Source organism: Phoca vitulina, unplaced genomic scaffold (genome assembly GCF_004348235.1).
Source record: "Phoca vitulina isolate PV1807 unplaced genomic scaffold, GSC_HSeal_1.0 scaffold22, whole genome shotgun sequence".
NCBI lineage: Eukaryota > Metazoa > Chordata > Mammalia > Carnivora > Phocidae > Phoca > Phoca vitulina.
In genome coordinates this window covers 36,289,220-36,314,488 of record NW_022589725.1, presented here as the reverse complement: position 1 = coordinate 36,314,488, position 25,269 = coordinate 36,289,220, and the positions used below count along the sequence as shown (strand labels likewise).

Genomic DNA, 25,269 nt, shown 5'->3' with positions numbered 1-25,269 from the left:
GGAATAGAAGGATGCTTATTTCAAAAATAGCATCTTAATATTTTATAATGCATATGTACATACACACATATATCTAAAAGCACAGTCTTTGAGGTGGCTGTGTTACCTTCATAACATGACCTTTCTGATCTCTCAGTTTTTTCAATCCTAAAATGGGGATAGTAATAGAACATTCTCATTTCCCCAGAAGATTAGATAAGAGGACATGAGTAACGTACTTAGCTCAGTTTCTGGCATGGCAGAGAAAAAGCAAAATAAATATTAGCTGTTATATGACTATTATTGGCATTCCTATTAATATTAAGACTCAAATGAGAATACGTATCACCATTATTTAACAACATGGGATCAACTAAGTACAGAATGGAATAGCAACCTATTGGAATGTTCTGTGTAAGCAACATTTAGGAAGAGTTCCAGGAACAAAGTAGGATAGACTTTCGGTCTTCTTTCATATTTTCTCAGTTTCATAAAATTAGTATGTAAAAATAAAATAAACTTGTTAATATTAAAATAGTAATACCTGTTTTCAATTTAGAGCTAAGTTCACACTGGACAACAACTCTTAAAAATACAGTGCGAAAACTTCTTATGACGAAAAGTCTGTACTCTGCCCACGTCTCCTGTCTGGTTCTCAAAAGTGCCAGTTTGATAATGAAGAAATAAGCAGGCATTTTACACATAGTCTTCTCAAACCCTTACTGAAATCATGCGGCAGGTCAAAGTGAGGTCTGACCACAGGCTGACAACAGGACTGAATCCTTTCCAGCTCTCAAAATTGTTTCCTGGCTGAAATGTGACTGTAAAAGCTCAAAAGGAGATTTAAAAAAATCACAATTTTAGCAAGGCCCATTTGGAGAGATTCTCAGTACGTCACACTCCCAGCTAGCCTTCAGCAGCAGGATGCGGCTCATCAGTGCATGAGAAGTGTTCATGAACTCAGGAGATATTTTCAGAAATGACACCTGAACAAGACATGGAAATCACTATTGTTTCCTTTGGTTTAGCAGTATAAACATTATAAACTATCTGCACACAATATATATATTTCTGAACCATTTAAGAGGAAGTTGCTTACATCATCTGCCCCTTTATCTCTTTTTTTCTGGCCTTATTGAGATATAATTGACATAGACCATTGTGTAAGTGTAAGGTGTACAATCTGATGATTTGATACATATATATATATTGCAAAACGTTTACTGCAATAGGTGAGTTAACACATCCTTCACCTCACAGCATTACCATTTGTTGTTGTTATGGTGAGAACATTAACATGCTACTCTCATAACTACTTTCAAGTGTGCAGTGTGGTATTGACAATTATGGTCACCATGCTGTACCTTAGATCCCCCAGAATTTATCTTGTAACTAAAAGTTTGTACCTTTTGACCAATATCTACCCATTTCCTCCACTCCTCTGCCCTGGCAATCACCATTCTACTCTGTTTCTATGGGTTTCATGTTTTCACATTCCACATATAAGTGAGATTGTATAGTATTTGTCTTTCTCTGTGTTGGTTTGCAAGCTCCTCGGGAGCTTCCTAGGTGAAATCTGAAACCTGTATGCAACTGTATGCGGAGGGTAGGGAGAGATGGAAGAAAGAGGCAGGCACTCCAGGTTGGTAGGGACAGTTCTAATATGCAAAAGGAACTTATACATAAGAGGCTTTTCTTGGGTGGCAGCAAGGTAAGTAGATTTCTGCACCTGCCTGCCAGATCTTAAAAGTTTTTACAGAGGTCTTAAGTGGGTTCAGTCACATATACTGTCCAGATGGTTTCAGGACCACATTCACTTTCTCAAGTTTGTGTCCTTAGGGAAGCCTCTGGAAGTGGGAAAGGAAAGTGGAATGCACGTTCTAGGAACAGAGGAGGGGGTGAGGATCTTCTGATTATCAGGGTCCAGCTCATGGGCGAACTGGCAGTCATGTCTTCTGGATGACCTCCCCCAACAGTCTGTCTGACTTATTTCACTTAGCATAGAATCCTCAAGGTCCATCCATATTGTTGCAAATGGCAGGATTTCCTTCTTTTTGTGGCTGAATAATATTCCATTATATATTCATAAATTATATATATGTTATATATATTTATTGCATATATATATATCAATTATATGTATATATCTCACTTTCTTTATCCATTCATCTGTCAGTAGACACTTAGGTTGTTTCCATGTCTTGGCTATTGTAAATAATACTGCAGTGAACCATGGCGGTGCAGATATCTCCACAAGGTACTGATTTCATCTCCTTTGGATCTGTCCCCAGAAGTTGGATTGCTGGATCATATGGTAGTTCTTTTTTTAATTTTTAAAAGAACTTCCATACTCTTTTCCATTGTGGCTGTACCTGCTTCTTTATCTCTTAAAGCTGTGTGTATTTCCTAAGGATAAGGTTATACAGGAATATCCCCGATGTGAGCAGCTGAAAGGATTAGAAGGGTGGCTGAGTAGAAAGGCTGAGTGTGGGAGATAGGGCAGGGACTCCTGTCACCTGTTATACAACCTCCTGCATTATTTGAGTTTTTAACAGGGACATATAATTATTTGATTAATAATTTTTAAAAGATTTTATTTTTAAGTAATCTCTATACCCCACATGGGGCTCGAACTCACAACCCTGAGATCAAGAGCCGCATGCTCCACTGACTGAGCCGGTGAGCCACCTGGCTAGGTCCCCAACAATTTTTTAAAATAAGGGAAACTTATGTTGGAAGGCACATATTTTGGAGGTAGGCGGGCATGCTAATTGTTTTGCAAGTCCTTTGAGGAGGTCAAATTGGTGGACAAGGCTATGTATGATCTGGGGAAGAATCCTTTCCTGTCTAGAAGAACAAATCACTTCCCATCTACTCAGGCATTTAGAAACTCTTGCAGGTGGTGTCCTAGGAATTCAAATTTTAAGTACTTTGAAGGTTGAGAGATTTAGACTTTCTGCTCTGCATTTCCATATTGCTGAGCTCATGCTGGGCATATAATGGCAGCTAATGAACTCTAGGCCATTTGTTTTGATATTGCTTTTGAGATTCTTTGGCCTCACTTTGGACACTGAGTAGGGGCTGCAAAGTTTTTCAGAATTCTGGGAATGAGAACAAGGGTCTGTAATGGGTGTAGCTATTTCCCTAGCAGGTCTAAGAAGACATGTCTCTCCAAGAATTGTTGTGAAATACTCTATTTCCCAATTTTAACTTTGGTTCATCTGGGCCCCTATTTAAGGGATTTTATCAGATAGCACACAAGCTGCTTCAAACCCTGTTTTGGTGTATGATCACCTTTAGCTACACCCTTTAATGCTGCTGAATTTTCCTCCTTTGGGCAATTTCTCATGCAGCTTTATTCTGCCTAAATAAGCATGCCAATTTCCCTTTATTATCACTGATGATCCCTCTTCCAGACTCCCCACTTGCAGGCCTCCCAGATATGCAAAGGTTCAACAACCTTAGAATGAAGGTAAAGATCTTCCAGGTTTGTTGTATTCTTTCCCACATCTGGCACCTGGTTGATGAAGGTAAAATGGTATCCATGACGTCTAGGTCCAATGTACAGATGTAGAAAGCTGCTCTTTCAGAAACATCTCTCCATATTAAAGGGCTTTGTCCATCACTCTGAAGTACTTCTTTTTTTTTTTTTTTTTTTAAAGATTTTTTTATTTATTTATCTGAGAGAGAGAATGGGAGACAGATAGCATGAGAGGGGGAGGATCAGAGGGAGAAGCAGACTCCCCGCTGAGCAGGGAGTCCGATGCAGGACTCGATCCCGGGACTCCAGGATCATGACCTGAGCCGAAGGCAGTTGCTTAACCAACTGAGCCACCCAGGCGCCCCACTCTGAAGTACTTCTACACCAGTTATCTGTTAGGAGGGAACTGTGGATACCCACAGCACTATTCTCACTTTTTTGGACACCCTCTCTCCTTAAAAGTTCATCCAAGGCTGGCTGCCTTTTGTCTCTTCCTTCCATCAAAAGGAAGGATGGAAAGAAGGAAGGAAGGAAGGAAAGATGGAAAGAAGGAAAGAAGGAAGGAAGGAAGGAAGGAAGAAAGAAAGAAAGGCAGGCATAAAAAACACGTAAGACATCACAAGTTTACACACTGGTGCCACCTGTTGGCAAACACATTGATATGCTTTTGCCTCGCTTTTAGCTTAGTAAATTCTAAATTCACAGCTTGAACATTTTTACGTGAAGGAATTCCTTTTGTTCTACCTTCATCTTTCCAACTTGCCTCCTAAATCACCAGCTGTGACAGTCTTCTCATTGACTGCTGATCTGTGAAATGTCTCTGTTCACATAATTGTCCTGTTAGCCACCTTGCTGGTCTGTGGTTCAGCCTCATTTACCATTTTAGGACTTCTCTTTCACTCCCTTCCACCCAAGGCCACCAGCACTACCTCTTTTTCTCTTTCCCTCTTCAACACACTATCAGTTTTGTACAATGACTAAAGTTGCATTAAATCCTGAACGAAGGCACTAGGGATGTAGCTCAGTGTGGGAGGTGGGGAGATTCTGGGATCTCTTTAAATATCACGTGTAGGGAGCATGTGGAGGGGTTGGAATTCCATAAAAATGAATATTGCGAAGAAGTGTGTTCATGTGTGTGTGGGGGGGTTGGGGGGGAAGAAATCCATTTCTTTTACCAAGTAATACAATGAAGAGTCCTTCAAGAAATTTCTGATTGAGATACTCCTGTGATCCACATCACATCTTCTTGAACATCTCTTACTCTGGCTGCATCAACTGGCTTTGCAAGTCTGGCTGCTGCATGGAATGTCTCTTGCTTTCCACCTGGGCTTCTTGGACATTGAGGTATGGATCCTTCTGGGAGTTCACCTGGTACTTTCACCTGTGAGACTTGAAAGTGCAAAGAGTCACAACTCATGACCGGTGGGGGGTGGAATCCTTGTGAAGGAATGTTCCCCTTTCCACCCCTGTGATGGGCAAAACTCACGTGCATTCCACAAAACAACTGAACGTCTTGGTGGAGCCCAGCCCCAGTGGCCCACAGGGGTGACCAGCTGGAGAATGGACCCTTGCTGTGGCATTCCCTCCTTCTTTCTCTCTCTCCTGCTCCTCTGCCACCACTCGTCTCCTTTCCCTGGATGTCCTCCCAAGCCAAGCCATGTGCTCACAAGTCCTCAAGGGTCTCAAGTGGGGTGGGATGGGGCCACATCCTAGCCATGACAGAAGTATAGTGGAATCTGAAGGAACTTTTATGATCTAAAATTCCATCTGCACACAGACTGGCTTTACTGAATTCAGTTTTATAAATAAAGCTTGAATCCAATCAAACAACCATTTTTGTGAATCTAAATGATATCCAGTCACTGTCCCAATTTTTATGAGATGGTTTTTGAGATTGTGTATACATGGCCTGAAAATTATGAGGGTCAATTTGTTAGTTTCTCCTTGTATTTCTGTCAATTTTTACTTTATGCTTTTGGAATTGTATTTTTAGGTGTACACAAGTTAAGAATTCCTGGATTTTCCTGGTGATCACTTACCATATGTAATTTCCCTCTTTATCTCCCCTCCTATTTTGAATTATAGTTCATTTTGTCTGATATTTAATTCATATTTATTTGGTAAATATTTTCCATGTTTCAGTATCAATATTTCTATATATTTACATTTTTAGGTTGAGGTATATGGCTTGAAAAAATATCTAGTTGGAATTTTTTTATCCATTCCAACAATCTTTGTCTTTAACAAGATAATTTACTCCATTTACATAGAATATAATTATTGACCTTTTGGAATTTATTTTCACTAATTTATTTTTATGTATGTTTAAAAACATTTTCTACCTTTTCTTTCTTTTAAATTTGTTTCTCTTTTCTATCCATATCTCAGATTGCTCAGATTTTCTTATTTTATTTTCCCTGCTACTAGATTAGAAGTTATGTTTCTATTTGTGGTTAATCTAGAAATTGTAACAGTCATATTTATTTAAATTTAAAACTCTCCCAACCACTGGAAGGATTATAGGATGCTACTCCCATCCACTTCTACACTCCTGTTGTTCAGGATTTTGTTTCCATCTCTGATTAACTCCACCAAGTACACATTGCTGTTAAAATTATATTGCTAATGTTTGTTTTGGTTTACCCACAAGTGCAACAATTTTCTTGCTTACCCTCCTCTTGCCTTTCAGAACTTCATTTGGGGCTAATTTCTTTTCCTCCTGAAGGAATTCATTGGTGAGGGAGTAAAGAATTCTATTAGTTTTTGTTTTGTACTTTGCACTTGTTCTTGAAAAATGATTTCTCTAGCTACACTATTCACAGTTGACATTTTCCTATAATAAAGATATACCACCTGTGCCGCTGTCAGTCTAATCACCCTTCCTGTGTGGGTGATCCACCTTTTCTTTCTGTTTTTATGACCTACTGCTTGTCTTCTCTTTGGTTTCTGACAGTTTTACTATGATGTGTGTAGGTGTTGATTTCATTTTATTTAACTGGCTTAGACTTTGTGCATTTTAGAGGCTGAGTGTCTTTCATTAATTCTGGAAAATGTGCAGTTTTTAACTCACTGAATATTGCCTCTTCTCATCGTCTCCTCTGGAACTTCAAATGTGTGTGTGTGTGTGTGTGTTCCACACCCCATGTCTTACACCTTCTTTTCCAAATTTTCTATCCTTTTGACTCTATGCTACAATTTCTATTTAATGGGGGAAATTAGATTAATTATAGCTATTACTGATATGATGTTTGGACATAAATCCCTTGATCTTGTTTTATATTTTCTAACTTACAATTCTTGCTTGTTCCTTTCCCATCTTACTCATTTCAGCTTTTTTTTTTTGATTGACCAAATTTTGTTCCATTTCCTTCACCAATGATTTATAGTTACATTCTCTATTTCTAGTTTTCTAGAATTATTTCTGATTTCTAAAAACATAGTCTGTGTTTGTTTGGGCTGTAGTTTCTTCTCCAAATTCCACCATTTGTCTCCCATCTGTTAGGGGCTCCTCCTCAGGATTTTCTTCAACCATGGTGTTATGGACCAAATGTTGTGTGCCTCCAAAACTCGTGTGTTGAGATCCCAACCCTGGTGAGCTGGCATTAGGAGGTGGTGACTTGGGAGATGCTGAGGTCATGAGGGTGGAGCCCCCATGATTGGGTTTAGTGCCCTTGTAAAAGAGACCCCTGAGAGCTTGCTTGCCCCTCCCACCATGTGAGGACATAGTAAAATGCTGGCTGTCTAAGAGCCAGGACGAGGGTTCTCCCCACCAAACACTGGATCTGCCAGTGCCTCCAGAACAAGAAGAAATTAACTTCTGTGTTGAAGTCATCCAGTTGGATCTTACTTGTTATAGCAGCCCAAATGGACCAAGACATGAAGCCTATCTTTTCCCATTTTATCAGAATTTTAAATAAATTATTTCATATACCTCGTCCATCACCTTGATCTCTCTCTCTCTTTCTGTCTCTCCCTGCCATATATAACAGATGTCTCATCTCCTTCACCAGAGTGTCTGTCCCTTGAGTTCAGGACTGCCACATCGCCTTGGACACAGTCAATCTTTGTTCATAAACTCACTAAAAAGACAAAGACTATTTCAAAGGATCTCATTATTCAGGAAACGCTCTTGGACTTCCTTTGATGGTGACATGATTTCAAGGGATGTATTGTGTTCTTCTGGTTGACCTGTCCTGTAGTACAAACATTAGGTTTCCCAGACAGGATAGGAAGTAACTTTAACATTAAATGTAAACTTCCCAGAAAAAAGAATGAAATATTGCCATTTACAACAACATAGATGGATCCAGAGAGTATTATGCTAAATGAATTATGTCAATCAGAGAAAGACAAATACCATATAATTTCACTCATATGTGGACTTTCTTTTTCATATGTGGAATTTAAGAAACAAAACAAATGAGCAAAGGAGAGAGAGAGAGAAAAACCAAGAAACAGACTCTTTAATTATAGAGAACAAACTGAGAGTTTACCAGAGGGGAGGGAGGTGGGTGGAGGGAATGGGTGAGATGGGGGAGGGGGATTAAAGACAATATGATGGGGGAAAAAGTTAAATGTAGAATCCATCACCAGGTGGCAGTATTGGCCAGCTTTAAATTTCTCAAAACTGCTGTCAGAAATTTGGTGATACTAGATTTATATTTTCTATCACTGATTTTCTGATCCAGTTGAATAGTACACATCTTCCTGGATTCTCAGCTGGTGCTTTCAGGGTTGGGACCCTGTTTAATCTGTCTTTGGGACCAGCAGGGACTGGCCCCAGAGAAAGCAGTGTCCACCCCAGGTGGCCAGCACATGTTTGCTGGCTGACCCCTTTCCTGCCACGGTCTTCGGTCTTCGTCCCAAAGTTGTGCCTGTATGTAAACCCTCACATTTGGGTTGATTGAGTTGAGAGGCTGGGGAGCCCATGGAAGCATTCCTGAGGCCACAGGCAAAGATAGCAAGAGTGGTTTCAGCTTCTTTTGCCTTCTTGGGGCAGGAAAAGGGGCCTGATAGCTCAGACCTGCCCAAAGACTGCTCCCTGGTTTCCCTTCCTCCTCTGTAGACTCTTGCGATGGAGGACCCAAGCATCTAGGGTGATCACTGCATGAACAAGTGTCTCAGCAAGGATACCCACAGCACTGAGACTATGAAGGGGACAGGGTGAGCTGCTGATGGGCATTAGGACCTTTGACTAGGAATGAGTGGATTCTGCAGGTCTCTGCCAGAGGATGAACCCACCGGATGAACCATGAGGACAAGTGGCCATTGGGTCTTTCTGGCACATGCAGGAAATCCACACACTGATCAGGATGACTGTCCCAGTTGGGAGTTGGCTTCTCTGAACAGTTGTCTCATCCACTTTGCCCTCTGGAGTATAAGCCTCTTCCTCCTCCTGTTACCTCCCCACTGAGTCACCATTTGATCTCAAAGGGAACTCTAAGGGTGAGCTGAGAATCCTCTCTAGTTTTCGACCCCCTCCATTTTTTGTTTCATCCTAGTTGAAATACAAACCTTCCCAGGCAGAACTGGCTGCCATTCTCAGAAGCTGCTAGACCAGAAACCCATCAGACCATCAGTCCCTGGTTGCACTTCTGTCCAGGATAAAGCCAGTTCTAGTTGGGCCAGCTTTAAAGAAAACCACAAACAGTGCTCCTGACTGCATCAGTCAGAGTGTGAGCTGGAGCAGATGGGATGTCTCTGTTGGAGACATCCTGGAGTTGGTCTTGGTTTTCACCTCCTGTCTTGCTCTTTGGTGGTGAGCCCTCCCACCCTGTGGTTGCTGTGCATTGCTGGGTTAACCCCGCAGGGCATGGGGTGGGGCAACTCATCCACAGGGATCTGGTGCACAGTGTTACAAGATGGGAGACAAAGGTTGTCCTGTGGCTGAATGGGAATCATTGAGCCCCCACTGCCGAAGTGGATGGATACAAACCTCCCCATGGGTCATTACCGCTGAGGTCATGGCAACACTGGGAAGTGGGAACCTGGGGGGAAGGTTTCCCCAACACCCTTCTGAAAGCGCTCCCAGACTCCCAGCCAACCAAGTGTTCTCCTCCTTCTGACCTGCTTCAAGGCTCCTATTATGGAATTTTGGTTTTGGTTTTGTTTTGCATTTCAAGTCATTTGAGCCGCTGTCTCTCTGGCTCCGTGCACCCCCCCGCCCCGCCCCCATGGTAACCTTGAGCTCAGGGGCTGTGTTTGGTTCATCCTTGTCAAGCTGTCAGCCCTTTGCACTGGGTTGTACACACAGGAGTGGCTCCACAGATAACCTTTGCATGCCATTGAAGAGAAGTGCAGAATGAAGAGAACAGGAAAAGAAGCGATGCAGAGTGGGTAAGCAGAGAGCTTTGAAGGTTTTTGTGGAGGCACGTGACTTTACAGATTTGGTGAGTCAATGCTAGGTCTTGCTGACTGGGGCAGGCAATTCTCCCAGGTCCATTATCAACAAAACTGTTTCTAGGAGCACCCAAGTGCTCTGAGTAATGTAGGTGGTTGGACCTAAGGACCTAAGAAGGCAAACGGCAAAGGGCTATACCCTCCAACGTGAACATCAGACCTAAGATGTAAAGGAAACCCCAGCTTCCATGGGAAACCTTCCAGGCCTCCCTACTTCTGCATCTGCCAATGTACAGCTTTCAAAGCTAAGGGTTTTGCCCAGGGGCCTGTTGGGAAGAAAATGTGACCAGCACTGCCGGGATGGTGTGCTGCTCTCTCAGCACCACTGGGGCCCCATGGAAGCAGCCCTGTGGATATGGCTGGGGCAGGTGGACAGTGGCTCCGCTTTATTCTAGTTCTGGGAGATATGCTTCCTGGAGGCAGAAATGATGGCCTTGGCCTCGGGGACCCCAGGGCTGTGACACTCAGGAGGAAGGTTCCCAGGTCATCTCTTGGGTAATGGGCTACAGGAAGTGCAATTCTGTACCACCTGAATTCTGAAATGCTTTATGTACACATAATCACTTCTCTTTACCCAACCTGAAGGAAACAAGAACTATGTTACTTCTTTATTTTTTAAAGGTTTACTTATATATTTGTTTATTCGGGGGGGGAGGGGCAGAGGGCGAAGAAGAGAGAGGCCTAAGAAGACTCTGCGCTGAGCTGGAAGCCCAATACGGGGCTCAATCTCATGACCCTGAGATCGCAACCTGAGCTGAAACTAAGAGTCCGATGCTTAACCAACTGCGCCACCCATGTGCCCCTGTACTTCTTTATTTTAAAGTTGAGTCCATTCTGTGTACTTTTCTCATTGTTCTCGTGAGGCTTCTTCCTCTGGAAGGCTACATCGGCTCCCTTACAGCACCACAGCTGAGTTCCAAGAAAGCCGAGCTGCAGCTGGGGCCTCGATCTGGGTCTGTCTGAGCCGGATGCCTCCTGGGGTCCAGCATCAGAGCCATCCACCAGCCTGCATTGAAGAGGTGGGGGCAGGCTCCTCTCTCGGCGGGGCAGCACACCATCCCTTAGACACAGGGGATGAAGTGTCGGCGGCAGTCTTGGGACCCTCTGCCACGGTTATAATCTTCATTGACAATTTTATATTTTCTTTTTTTTTTTTTTTAAGATTTTATTTATTTATTTGACAGAGAGAGACATAGCGAGAGCAGGAACACAAGCAGGGGGAGTGGGAGAGCGAGAAGCAGGCTTCCTGCTGAGCAGGGAGCCCGATGTGGGACTCGATCCCAGGACCCTGGGATCATGACCTGAGCCGAAGGCAGACGCTTAACGACTGAGCCACCCAGGCGCCCGACAATTTTATATTTTCTATTAAAAATGAAGATTCAGGCCACATGGTGAAGCAGCTACTGAGATGGGAGCGGGAGTGCTGGGTATCAGTGCTGCTCTTCCACGGGCACACTGTGTGCTCTTCAGTAAGCCTGTTTCTTTCTTCGGGCTCAGTTTCCTCATCTGTTCCACCAGGGGGTTGGTCATTGGTGGGAGTTGATAGCTGTAGATAATTTTTAAACTAAGTAAAAAATGTGCTTGGCACAGAGCAAGGCACATGTGTACTGCCAGCTATTTCAGTCTTCAGCGGCCTTCAGACCCTCTGTTCTTTGGCAGGAGGCCGGCATCTCACACACACACACACACACACACACACACACACATAGCAGGGCCTGGAGCTGACTTCCAGTGGAAGCTCCTCGGAAATATTCTCCTCTGCCAGGTCTTTCCCACTGCAGATCTTACAGCTAACAGGAAGGACTCTTTCCCAAACCCAAAGAACTCAACCAACCAGTTTTCTAAATCCTCTTTCTCCTCTGTTTGCCTTCTTCATTATGCTTTTACATCTTGGGTATTGAAATATTTAAGAATCTGGTTGAGACAAGATTCCATGAGTTTCCCAACAATACAGCCTCCACTACTGAGCTTCCCGTGTGCCCATTCCAGGCTAGACTTTCCACAGATATTATTGCATTTAATCTTGACTTCCGCCCTGGGGAAAGAGATATTACTCCTGTTTTCTAGGAAAGGAAAATGAGGCAGAGAGAGTTTAAGAAACTTGCCCAAGGTCACAGAGCTAGAAAAGCCAGGGTTTGAGCCCAGGCCACAGATGCTGGAGCAATGGGAGAAACACCTATGTTTCCAAATCAGCCAAGGTTAGTAGAGCATTTGCTTCGCTTATACTCCCCCCCCTGCCCCCCACCCCCCCTGAGGTGACTCCCAAGGGGCCTGAGGCTGGCAGCTGGCTGCTAAGAGCATCAGACCTTGGGCCAGGGTTTGAGCATCAGAGCCCAGACCAACATCGTGGCCTGAGGACCGCTAACCAGCCCATTTGGCCCACGGGGGCCACTTATGTGTGTGTTGAAGGGTGGGGGTACAGGTCGGCCTGGCAAGGTGACGGGCTCACTCTCAAGGGCGTACAAAAGGATTGATACTTTGACTTCAGCTTCTGAAATGCTGAAAGGACCTAACTTTGGTGGTCTTCAGACCCACCTGAGCGCTTCCCTCCACCAGTCGCTTACATTCTGCGCCGCCTCCTTCCCATAGCAGACGGTTCAGGCGCCAGGGGCCCGGAGCCTGCGTCCCGCGACGCACGTGTCGCTGGTTTTTCTTTTTGTTTTGTTTTTGCTTGGCGCAGCTGTTGGGTCCTGAAGACCCACAAACTGAAACCAAAACAGCCCGACGCCCAGCGTCAGGACCGGAAAGCAAAGACAAGGGGGGCGCATCGCAGCTCCGCGGGAACCTTCCCGCCGCGCTCCCAGAGGCCCTCTCTTCCTCCGCGGACCTCTTCTCTAGGGCAGGAGAAGAAGGGGTGGGGTTCGCGGCAGGCTGCGGGAGGCAGCTTCCTACCGCACAGGCGCCGGGAGGAGTGGGTGGTGGCCAGAGGGAGGAGACGGGGCGGGGCCCGCGGAGACGTTAAGGGGCGCCCCAGGCTCGCGGCACCCGCTTGGGGCTCCGAGTGCCTCCCGGCGTCTGGCGAGATGGCGGCGGCGCGTGGCCTGGGCAGCAGCGCGGGGCGGCTCCTGGGCAGCCTGTGCAGGCGCTCGGGGCAGCCGGTGCGGCAGCTGCGCGGGGTGAGCGCCCCCGCCGCCGCCGCCGCGCAGCCGGGCTCGTACCAGGCGCAGAGCGCACAGGCGGCCCGGGATCCGGTCGCTTTCTGGGGGCCGCTGGCGCGGGACACGCTCGTGTGGGACACCCCCTACCACACCGTCTGGGACTGTGACTTCAGCAGCGGCAAGATCGGCTGGTTTCTGGGAGGCCAGTTAAACGTGTCTGGTGAGTGGGCTGCGGGGGATCCAGGGCGCCCCCAGCTCACGAGTCCCGAGGGCACTTAACAGCCGTTCCCGGCCCGGCGGGTCACGGCCCCCCGGGAGGCCCCACCTCCAGGCTTCTGCTTGTCGCGCTCTCAACCGTGGCGACTCGCCGCCCCCGCCCCCATCCCATGCGGCCCCAGAGGCTCCAGCCCCGGCCGCTGCCACCCCGCGCCCAGACCCCACCTTCCCCGCTGCGGCCCCCGCCTGCGGAGACCCGGCCCGGCGTCAGCTCGAGTCGCCCAACCGTTGGCCTTGCCCCAGCGCGGCTCCTCAATCGACTGTCTCGAGTTCAGCTGCGGAGTTCAGCTGCGGAGTTCCACTGCACTGCGAAGTGCGTCCGCGCTGCTGCGGGCTACCCCTGGGCCAGGCTGGGGTGGAGGGCGCGGGGCTCGCAAGTGTCGGCCGGGACTCCCCCACTTCTGTCCCTGGGAGAGGCAAAAACGAAAAGCGGCTGACTTGTCACCTCCAGTTGCGGTGCGCAGAGACTTGCGTGGGGAGATACTGCCCATGTAAACAAACCGAGTGGCAGGCAGCGGGGGAGGAAAAAAACCCGCCAGCAGCAGGAATCAGTTATCTCCTTGCTCCGGGCTTGTGGACGGGAAGGAAGGAATGGGTGTCTTCCAATCGACAGTTTAAGCTGCATCCCGCCTCTGAAGACCCAGGGCTTGCTTTAGACGGTGGCAGTTGAGATCCCAGAAACCAGCTCCACCAGCCAGTCAATCCTCTGGTATCTGCTGAGATTGAATCCACTAGTGTTTCCTTAAGATTTGGGATGGGGGTGGGTACACTGTACCCCTACGCCACAAGGGGAGAAGGTCCAGGGACTGGAGACTGGAGGCAGTAGCGGCCTGGCAGGGAAGGCCTGGGGTTGGTCTCCCAGGGCAGGATGGGACTTGCAGTCAGGTGCCTAGTCAGAGGGGCTGCCTGCTGTCCCGGACTATGGAGTTGGATGGGGTCTAGGAGGTGATTAAGGAAAGGACCTGCACATCTTCATGGCTGAACTTCTAGGTAGGATCTGCTGTCTGGCACATCTCCACCACGTACTGGCCCAGTTTTTCTACTCCTCTCAATTCCAGTCTCCCCCCATATAAACTGCAGGCGATAATGCCCACCTGCTAGTCTGGTTGTGAGGACACAGTGCCAGAAGGTATGGACCAGCCCAGCATTTATCGGTGATCAGTAAGTAGTAGTGAATTTAATTTATTATATTCAGAAATAGCCATAAAATTATGGATAGTGTGTTGCAGTTAACTTTCAAACAAAGAAACTTAAGGGAACTTTGGACCAGATATATGTTTTTTTCATATTGTATATTACTTTGCTGGTTTAATCAAAGTGAGTCACTTACTAGATAAGTGTTTTCTCTAAAATTGAGTCAGCAGCATGTGTCCTTGAACTAGTGGGAAGAAAACCAAACCCTTAGTTTTGCGGAGTTGATGGAATGTGCCTTTGAAGGGGAGGAGAGCAACTCACAGCAGGAAGGCACGTAGAAAGTGCAGCTCCTTGAGGCTGCTTCTGGATGTGGGAAGCCTGAGGCCACCATGAACATTCCTGGCTGGCTTGTGTGCACTTGCCACCTCTCACTCTTTGATAAGACAGTGGGGATGGACTTCATGGGGCAGGCACCAGGGGCCTGGTGAACCTCACTCAGTCAAGGCTGCGTGTGGTCAGCAAGCAATTCTTCTGCTTCTTCTTCCTTTGCTTATTTCTTCTTTATGGCTACATAGCCAGCAGCTGAGCTTCAGAAAACTGTTGTGTAGAAAGACAGCTTTTCGCAGCTTCCTACCTCTAGTGCATATGCCCACCCACCCATCTGTCAGGAATATCTCTGTCCTTTGCCAGTGTCTGCAAACCACAGAGGTGCCGGGATGGAAAAGGGCCAGGCCAGGCCAGAGCTGCCCTGGGAGCCACTGAAAAAGTTGTGGGATGGGTGGGGGGTGTTTTGGCCTGATCTGTAATCAGCACAATGATGGCTTGTTCCAAAGAAGTATTGCTGTCAAAACTGCCATTACTCCTTCAAGAGGATCTGCACTAGCAGTTCTCAAGGTGAGGTCCCTACACTAGCAGCATTAGCATCATCTGGGAACTTTTTAGAAACACAAGTTTTCAGACCCCATCCTAGACTGTCAATATCAGAAACCCTGGGAGTGGGGCCCTGCCATCTCTGTGTGTGTGTGTGTGTGTGTGTGTGTGTGTTTTAAAGATTTTATTTATTAGAGAGAGAGAGCATGAGAGGGAGAGGTACAAGCAGACTCCACAGTGAGTGTGGAGCTCGACACAGGGCTTGATCTTACAACCCTGAGCCAAAATCAAAAGTTGGATGCTCAACCGACTGAGCCACCCATGCCCCACATCTGTGTTTTTAACACGTCCTCCCGGTGCTCCTGATGCACGTTCAAGGTGGAGAACAACTGACTTATAAATCCCAGACCAGTGCAGATGAAGGCACTTCTCAGATGGGTAGGATTGGGATTAGCATCCTGGAGATGACTCCTTTAAGCCAACAAAAATGGTACATGGGTGATGCAGTACAGTTAGTGGTCTAGGATGTGTCTAGAATCACACCTAGGTTTGAATCCTTGCTTTCCCCTTACTTCTCTTTGCATGCATCTCCTCATCTGTAAAGTAAGGATAGTGTGTAACCGAACTCTGTTCTAGTTACTAGTGTTGCATATCCAACCACCCCAAGCTTAGTGGCATAAAGCAGCAACCATCTTATTAATCTCTGGGATTCTGTGGGTCAGGACTTTGGACAGGGCCTGATGGGCAAGCCCTAGGGGATGGCTTGTTTCTGCTCCTGAAGGCTATCTGGGGCTGTTGCATCTGCCCTGCTTCTCACTCCAAAGTCTGGGGCCTGGGCTGGGATGACTGTAGACTGGGCTCAGCTGGAACTGTGGTCCGAAGCACCTACACAGGGCTTGTCACAGCATGTCACTGGGCCAGGGAACATGGGCAACCAGAGGTCTCAGAGACCAATACTCAGACCAAGACTCAGAGCCAACCTGCTCGGCTTCTTCTGACTAGCAGTGTATGACCTGGGGACATCTGGGGCTGTTGCTAGCGTCAAATGAGAAAACGCTTGTAAAGCATTACTTGCACCCAGTCACCGGCTTTTGTTATTTATTAATGAATCATGGGAAAGGCTGTGACCTTGAACTTGACCTTCAGCAGTGTTACTAGAACTCTGTTTCCTCTGAATAGGACCACATGGGTTTGCATATGATCAGTCTTGGATAAGTGGGAAGCAGACTAGGAAGGCATGCAGGCGGCCAACGTGGCTCTCAAAGTCCATCCTGGAGCTCTGGGATAGCCAGGTCACCAGGTGGAGTCATGGTATCAGAGGCCCCCTGGGCAGGGTAGGTAGATCCTCCAGTTGCTTCTATTACATTTATGTAAAACAGCTTTGCAGAAGGTTCTTTGGAAAACCAAGATCTAAAAAGGATACTTTTTTAAAAATTAGGTTTTTTATTTTAATTCCTGTATAGTTAGCATACAGTGTTATATTAGTTTCAGATGTACAATATAGTGTGATTCAACAATTCTATACGTTACTCAGTGCTCATCAAGATAAATGTACCCTTAATCCCCTCCACCTATTTCACCCATCCCCCCACCCCCTCCCTCCCCTCTCATATTTGCAAATCACATAGCTGATAAAGTGTTAGTATCTAAAAAGGGTTCTTACCAGTCTTTGAAATTTGGCTGTCTTTTGCAGGGCTCAGTGGGTAAAAGTTTGTGCTTTGTTGCACATAAGCTCAGGATGTCAGGAAGTTGAGAATGCAGAACCGGACGTTAATGACATGTGTCGCTTTCAAAACTCAGAACTAAATTTTGTTTTCTTTCTTTTTAAAAAAAAAATTTTATTTATTTATTTGGGGGGGAGGGACAGAGGGAGAAGCAGACTCCCCGTTGAGCAGGGAGCATGACTCCTGTCGATCCCAGGACACTAGGATTATGACCTGAGCCAAGGCAGATGATTAACTAACTGAGCCACTCAGGCGCCCCCAAATTCTGTTTTCAAAGACCAAATTCTGAGATTAAAAAAAAAAAGGTTTTCTTACTTTTAAGCAAGTGTGTAGAAAAACTATTTTTAATTGACCATTGAGGGCAGAGATTTCTGGATACTTTTTGGAGCATGAATTGAAGCTATGGAAACCATTTTGCTGTACTTTCCTCCTTTCTGATTGCACCTCCCATAATTCAGAAGGCAGACGCACTGAGAGTGGCAAGATGCTGCATTTCTGTGCTTCATGTTTCTCTCAGTGATTGAAATAATTTTTCTAAAGTCTTTCAAGGTAGTCTAAATGAAAGTGTAACCCTTGGTCTTAGGAGGGTCCTCCTGAAGAGACTGAATTCTTCCCAGTTGTAAGATGCACGACTTACTTTAAATAGCAGATGCTTCTGGAAAGTTGGCAAATACAATTTGTGACTGATGTAATTTCTTAAAATGTGCCAGGGAGATTTTCTATTTAAAGAAAGCCCATTGTGAATCCTTTGGTGAATATTAACTCCCTCGTTTCTTTTGATTAAAATTGAATTTCCCTGTGTGGGTTCACTTAAAGTTGGGGAGGGGAAGAGATGTATTTAAACAACTGACAAGAGTTCTTGAAAATTCCTACATAAGTGTATGTCATCTTTATAATGGAAATGATAATCTTATTGTAATCTTTTTTAAAAAACAAAACTCAGGGGCACCTGGCTGGCTCAGTCAATTAAGCATCCGACTCTTGATTTCAGCTCAGGTCCTAGTCTCAGGGTCCTGGGATCAAGCGCTGCACATGCATCTGGCTCCACACTCAGCAGGGAGTCTGCTTCTCCCTCTGCCCCTCCACCCGCTCGTGCTCTCTCTCAAATAAAATAAATAAAATCTTAAAAAAAAAACCCCTCAAAACCCATGAACCTTCAGCAGGCATTTGCTTAACTGTTTGCAGATTTGTGTTAGGCCCAGGGTGCAGATGTGTTCTTAGGAATAGGATGGAGCCTCATCTCACCTCATCCTCATGACACTGATGTGAAGTGATTGGTGGTCCGTTGTACAGATGTGGAAATGAAGGCTCCAATTCATGTATTGTGATGAACAGTGCGGAAATGCCACAGAGCCTGCATTCTTCCAAGAGATGAACCACAAATCAGTGAGCAAGCAAATCCACACTGGGGCACTTGCTCAAGGTTTTTTTATAGCTGCTAAGGGGAGAATTCTGATATCATCCCCTCCACCCCAACCCCATGATAAAGGAATCTTAGGGACATGGTCCCTGTCCTCAGGGACTTGTGACCTGGATAGGGGAGGATTTAGCAAAGCTAGCATTGTGTCCCAGAGTGGGGACCACTGGGCAGGTAATTAAGCACTAAATGGTGTGAGCCACCAAGTGACAGGGAGCAAGAGGTCACTGTGTGTTGGGAAATTGGAAAAGGCTTGCAGTGGGAGGTGGGGTTTGAGCTGAGCCTTAAATCGTACTAGGTCCTTAACCGCTTATTCTTAGAAATGGAATTTTCTTGTCCCACTGCCCAGTTCTTTGGGTGGAGGCTTTGTTTTCAAATGTGGAGAAGGAAGAATTTCCTTCCTTCCACCCTCCCTCCTTTCTTTCTTTTCCTCCCTGCAGTTGAGGCAATAGCAGGAACCATGCCCACGTGTTAAAAGCCAACACATACATGGCATTTTAGGGCCACTGTCACCCTAGGCCCTGCACTGTGCTTTGTGTACATGCTTGTGTCATCTGAGTGTTGTCTGTGGTGGCCGTAGAAGCTGTTTCCTTGGGAACACAGTAGCACCATCTGACCTCATGCAGGAAACCCACAAAGCATCTCATTCCTACCATGTCTCCGAGTCAGGAGCCATCACTCCCACGACGGATGAGCAAAGTGAGATTTAAATGAGATAAGCAGTGCACCGTCTGTGGTTAGCAGGTGGTTGGACAGGGTCCAGACTCGAGCGTGTGGTTTTTCCCTACGATCCAGGCTGCCATCCAGCAAAGGTCTGGCCAGATGTCTTACAGAAAGTCTTTAATTACTCCTGTCCCCCAAGGCAGAAGCAAACCCCCCCACCCCAAATCTGGGATAGAATGTGTGTAGTTGTAAGCACATGCATCCGTCTGCTGGAGCGGGGTCCTGGACCAGCAGCAGTAGCAGTACGTGGGATCTTACTAGAGGCGAAGATGCGCATGCCCACCCAGACCTGCTCGGTCAGAGACTCGGGGCGGGGGGCCCACCCTCTCTGTGCTAACAAGCCCTCTGGGGGTTCTGGGGGATTCAGAAGCGCTAATTTAGACTAGAAAGAGACCTTGAGAGAGGAAGCCACTAAGACAAGAAGAGATCTGTTCCCTCCCCAGGCACAGAGCCAACCTGGTGTCATTTAGACTCCAGTGTCGCCCTCCAGCTCGAGGACCTGAATGGTCCATGCACCATTCAGAGCTGTGGTGCTTCTCTGCCCTGTGCTCTGGGTTAGGCTGCACGCGCACACGCACGTGCACACACACACGCACAAGTATGGACAGGACATTGGGTCCCTGTCTGCAGTGGGCAGCAAGTGTGAGACCTCAGGAACAGTGAGAGGGAGGCATGAGGTCCATGGGATGGGAAGTGCTCAGTGAGGGTGGCAGTGTGCAGGCCAGACCTGCAGGGGTGTGGGCACCAGGTGAAGGGCAGCAGTGTGGACAGTAGGACAGTGTCCCCCAGGCAAGGAGAAACAGTGCAAAGGCCCTGAGGCAGGAAGGACCTCACTAGACTCAACATGATTGGTGGGGGGGAGGTTAAATCACATGGAGCCTTAGCGGCTGCTTGTTGAGCACTTCCTATGTGCGGGGGGAGGCACGTAGGGGACACTGTACCTGGGGCTCCGTGCTGACCTGCCTGGATTCCTGCCACCCTTCAGCCCCAGAAAGACAGAGACACATGGCTGGTCGCACTGGCCACCCATCCACACCCTGGATACCCAGTGTCCAGCCTGTGGCCGGTGTTCCTCTATTACTTTCTGCAGCTCTGCCTTCCTGCTTGGCATAAACCAGGTGCAGGATGCCCTGCTGGGGTCCGAGGCTGTGAGGGTCTTGGCTCGAAGCTGGGCAATCTTTCAGGGGGTGCCCTGGCTGCTGTGGAACAGACAATGCGGGGAGATGAACCCTGGGTGAGGTGTCATGTGTGATTTGAGGCCCTTCCCGCTGCTTTCTGGCTGTGGCCTTAGGCAGGTCACTGGACCACCCAGAGCACCTGGAAACTGTTTCCCAGGCTACCCCTGGGCTGCCCACTTTTTAGGGTGACTCCAAGGGTCAAACTCAGAGTGGGAGAAGGTAGAGCAGGCTTCTTGGATAGAAGCAGGTTTAGGGTGAAGCTGAGGGTTTACTCCTCTAACCAGCTCACCCGTGATGCCTGAAGCAGCCAGGGGCCAGTGAGCATTCGTGCGCAGGTGGGAGTAGCACCCTCCTCCAGCTGGACCACCCACCCCACGCAGTGCACACCTGTAACTCAGTCTGTGGGTTCTCAGCTGGGCACTTCCAGGCTTGTTGTGACCTGCCCAGGGTCACCTCTTCCCAATCCATCACTTAGGTCCTCCAGGGCCAGGCAGCAGGAGTGGGGTGTTGGGGGTGGTGGGCTGGAGTGGGGAAGTCAGGGGTGGGAGGGAGAAAGGGCCTGGCCCCACTGGGGGGTGGTCACTGCTTCAGCTTCCAGGCAGGGTGTGGCCTCATCTGCTGGTTGCTCAAGAGAAGCCAGAAATCTGTGGTTTTAGTGTGAAAACTCTTGATTTCTAAATTTTGGACTGATTCACACACACATACACACACACACACACACACACACACACATCAGGTTTATTGTGTAAATCCAGGTTTTGCCACCAACCTCCTTCTCAATTTGACTTCTTGTATTTTCTGTCCTCTATTTTTATGGCATTTCTTTTCTTCTGTTTTTCTAGTAATTAAAAGAACTTTCCGGTATCAGTAAGTAGTATTAGTATTAATAATTCTTCCTGATGACATCTATCTTTATTTATTAAATTTTTGGAGGTATAACTTCTATGTCTGTTAGGAGCCAGAAAGTTCAAGTAAAATTTTTTTAAGATTTTATTTGTTTATTTGAGAGAGAGAGAGAGAGAGCACAAGCAAGGGTAGGAGCAGAGGCAGAGGCAGAGGGAGAAGCAGGCTCCCTGCTGAGCAGGGAGCCCAATGTGGGGCTGGATCTTAGGACCCTGAGATCATGACCTGAGCTGAAAGCAGACGCTTTAACTGACTGAGCCACCCAGGTGCCCCCAAATGAAATTTTTTATTATAAGAGTAAATGATAGATAAAATAACCCAAGAGGGAAAAAATGTAATTCACACACAACAGCTAAAGTATATAAATATTTTCATGTGGCCTCACCCTCTCAAGAATTATGAGAATCACATGACCTTTTATGGGTATGGTCTCTCATAACTTTTGTCAGGACAGTTACTCCATCAGGAAATATTACTGAAGTCCCTGTAGCTCATTGCCTGGTGTTACCAGTTGATAACAGTACCTTGCATTCATGCAATAGCACTTCAGCTTTGGTCTTTTATTTGATTTCTATCATAGTCTTGTGATTAAACATGGTAGATAATGCTTCTCCCATTTATATGGGAGGAGATTGGAGAAGATAAGTAACTGCATTCAAAAAAAAAAAAAAAGAAAGAAAAAATTTATATACCTGGACATTGGGGGGTGACCCTGAACACCAGGTGGGCAGATGGCTGCTGGCTCCAAAAGCTATTTGTGGTCATTGTTTCTCCGGCTGAAGGGAAGTTAGTAATGAGATCTGGCTGTGAGGGCTGATAGAAAGGAGCACCAGCATGAACCTACCAGATCGAAGCTCACCTTGAAATCAAGAGTAATGAACAGAATGTTAGCAAATTACCTGATCCTACTATTCTTCAGGTTTACACTAAATTGTCAGAACTGACCTGTTTTTGCAGGTAGTCATGTGATCTGAGCTTGGGTAACAGAGGGGGCGGGAAGCAGAGTCTTCCGGAAAACCAGCATGGCATTTCCCCATCATTTCATCACTTGTTGGAGCAGAGGCTGCTTTGTAGGGTGCTGGCCAGACATCTGAGAGGGGATATGAGTCCTTGCCCTGGATTGCACCTCCAGCGGACTCCAGAGACTGCCGAATGTACTGTGTACTGAATCAGGGGCAGGCCATTTGCATTAAGCATTCTTTCCAACATCTCAGGTTATAGTGCTCAGTCCCAGCTGCATGTTAGAACAACCCAGGGAGCCTTGAAAACCGCAGGGCCAATTGGGTCAGGGTCCCTGGGGGTGTCCTGGGTGACGCCCACATGTGGCCAGGTTTGGGACCACAGGTGTGAAGCACCTGCTTCAGAGTATTCACAAGGGATCACCCTGCACCTGTGAGATACTATTTGTGTACAGGTTGTCTTGTTTTGCCAGCTCCAGCAATCACTGTCCTTGCAAGGAGGTAGAAGCCTTGCCTTTGAGGAGGGTAGGGTCCACCTCAGTGGAGAGTAGCACAAGCCATGGCAAATCAAACCCTCCTCTTATCTAACTTTAAAAGCACCAAGTGTAACATCTGTAAAACTGTTTTTGTGCAGTCAACTGCTTGGATCAGCATGTTCAGAAGTCCCCGGAGAGCGTTGCTTTGATCTGGGAGCGGGATGAGCCTGGAACTGAAGTGAGGATCACGTACAGGTACCGTGTGTCCCCTGACAACATCTCAGTGCCCAGCAGGGTCTCCTGGGCCTTTACGTCTCTGTTTGTGGTAGACCCCAGCACCAAACACCTCTGCTGGGCTATTAGCAGGAGCAAGACTGCCCAGCTTGGAGGAGGGCTGCCCTTCTTGTTCACCTTGGCAATACTTGGTGCCTTTAGGTTCCCAAGGAAGGATCTGGGTCTTTGGACACAAATGTGATGAATGTTCAAGGCATGAGGAGGCTTTTGGCACAGTCCTGTATGCTTCTGTCTGGTTCTAGGTGGAGGTCATCTTTGTTATCAAAGGGCATGTTTCAGCTTTGGAAATGTTCTGTGGTCCCAGGAGAGTAAACATGAGTGCAAAGTGAATAAAATACATGCTGGAATAAACAAATGAGGCTGCTCAGCCTCTTTCTTCCAGTGCTCTGAGAGGGGGACCATAAATAAGATCAAGCCATTTAAAGGGGGTCTTCCTGACATTTGTGTTCTTTGATTCTTTAGATAAGTTCTTTACACATTCCATGTGTCAAGCACCTTTCTGGTTGTTGTGTGCATGTCAGGGTTTGAAGGAGCCCGGCATCTGGGAATAGTAACCCGACTTTCTAAGGCACTGCCTCTTGCTGGGACTGCCTTGCTCAGGGATCTCTGTCATTTGTCCCTGCAGGCCAGTGGTTTCCCCTTCCCTGGGGGTAAAACCTCCTTTGGTTAAGCCTAAACTTGCCTTTACTATGCTATCTCAGACCCACCGTGAACCTGAGTTGTATGTCCTTTATCACCAACACCACCCCTCCCCGCCATCAAGTAATGCTCATTCTCCTAGTGGGCAGCTTGTGACTCTTCTTGTCCCGTCATTCAACAAGTTTCACTGAGTGCCACCATTATCAGTCAGGACAGGCTAGGGTATGTCGTAGTAACCAACAGTCCACAGATGCATGGTAGGGTGTGGCTGGCTGGTCACTTTAGACTGAATAGTCAGGGAAGTCCTTTCTGAGGAGGTGACATCGGAGCTGAGGTCTTGTTGCCAAGAAGGAGCAGCCAAGATTGGAGGAAGAATTCCCAGGCCCTTCCAGGACCGTGAATAAGTGTAGGTGTCCTGGGAACAGAAGGTGCATGTGGCTGGGGCAGTGGGAATGAGGGGGGCATGGTAGGAGGACTGTTCAGGGAAGCAGGGGGCCTGAGAGCAACAGTGACTGTTGGTGACCTGTCACTTGGGTGACTTGGGGGCTATTGGGCACCCCTAGGTTGGTTTGTTTCTCAGACTTAGGTTTTATCACAGACTAAATTCACTAAACCTGGTGAAATTGTACTCAAGTTGACTTTTGGATGTAGCAAAATGATGTTAATCTGCTGCAGCTCCCTGTGGGCACCACCTTACCCATCCCCCTTCAACAACCCTTGGCTGTCATGCCCTTTACCAGTATCTGCATTGTTTGCTGACCTGTCTCCCCACCAGCCTGTACAGATAAACCTCTTGCCTCTGGGTAGCCCACCAACCAGCAGCATTGGCCCTGGGAGCCTTGGGCCCCACCCCGACAACTGAGGCAGATCTTCAGGCCCCTGGGCACACTTGAGTTTGGGGAGCACGGCTCTAACAAACAAACTGGCTTCACCGGTTGTTACTATTATCGGCCCAACTGGATTTATGTTTAATTCTTTAGTAAAAGATTAAGACTCTGTGGGTGAGGGGTAGATGGGCTTACTGCCTGGATGCTGGACATAAGCTGGTCCAGTGATGGACCATTTTCCTTCTGTCACTACCTCAGATGTGCCTGGACCCCAGGTCCCCCTTGGCTGGACATCCCCCATGTGCACACCGAGTTAGTGGTCAGCAGCGTTAGGTGGTCCGAGGGCTGGGCTTGAACTGGCCTGCTGAGATGTGTGGTTGAATGTAAGCCACGGGGGAACTGTTAGGAATGCACCAGTGTGTTAAAAGCTCAGAACTGCCTTAGTTCCATGGTACCAGAACAGCCCCAGGCAAGGGACATAGACACCTAGATTCTACCCTTAACATTTCACAATGCTGGTTTTTATCCCATGTGATTTATGTTTCCATCCCTCCATGGGTCGGTCCATCTTATGTTTTGGATGCATTTCAGCAGCATAGCATTAACTAGAGTTCATTGTGTGCTTATTTTCTCTCTTTTGATGTGAAATTTATATGCCATGAAATGCACAAGCGTACATTTGCTGAGTTTTGATCAATGTGTACACCTGTGTAACTCAAATCCTTATCGAGATACAGAATAATGACCACTGTCCCAGAGGGTTCCCGTGCCCCTTTTCAGTCACTATCCCTACCCTCCCCAAGCAACCACCCTTCTGATTTTTTTCCCAAATAGGTTGTCAAAGCCTTGTCTTAGAGATAAGGAGGGGGCTCAGAGAGAGGGGTAGATCTCT

At 47.1% G+C, this 25,269-nt stretch overlaps 1 protein-coding gene across 1 annotated transcript in view; it reads left to right on the top strand.

Annotated features, from left to right (window-relative positions):
• Positions 1–12,587: 12,587 nt before the first annotated feature.
• The window catches only part of ACSS1 (acyl-CoA synthetase short chain family member 1), a 59,881-nt gene continuing 47,199 nt past the window's right edge, over positions 12,588–25,269 (top strand). The window contains exons 1-2 of the mRNA XM_032419331.1: positions 12,588–13,177; positions 22,776–22,872. Coding sequence (XP_032275222.1) covers positions 12,883–13,177; positions 22,776–22,872 — 392 coding nt within the window. The 5' untranslated portion in view covers positions 12,588–12,882. The remainder of the gene's footprint in view (positions 13,178–22,775; positions 22,873–25,269) is intronic.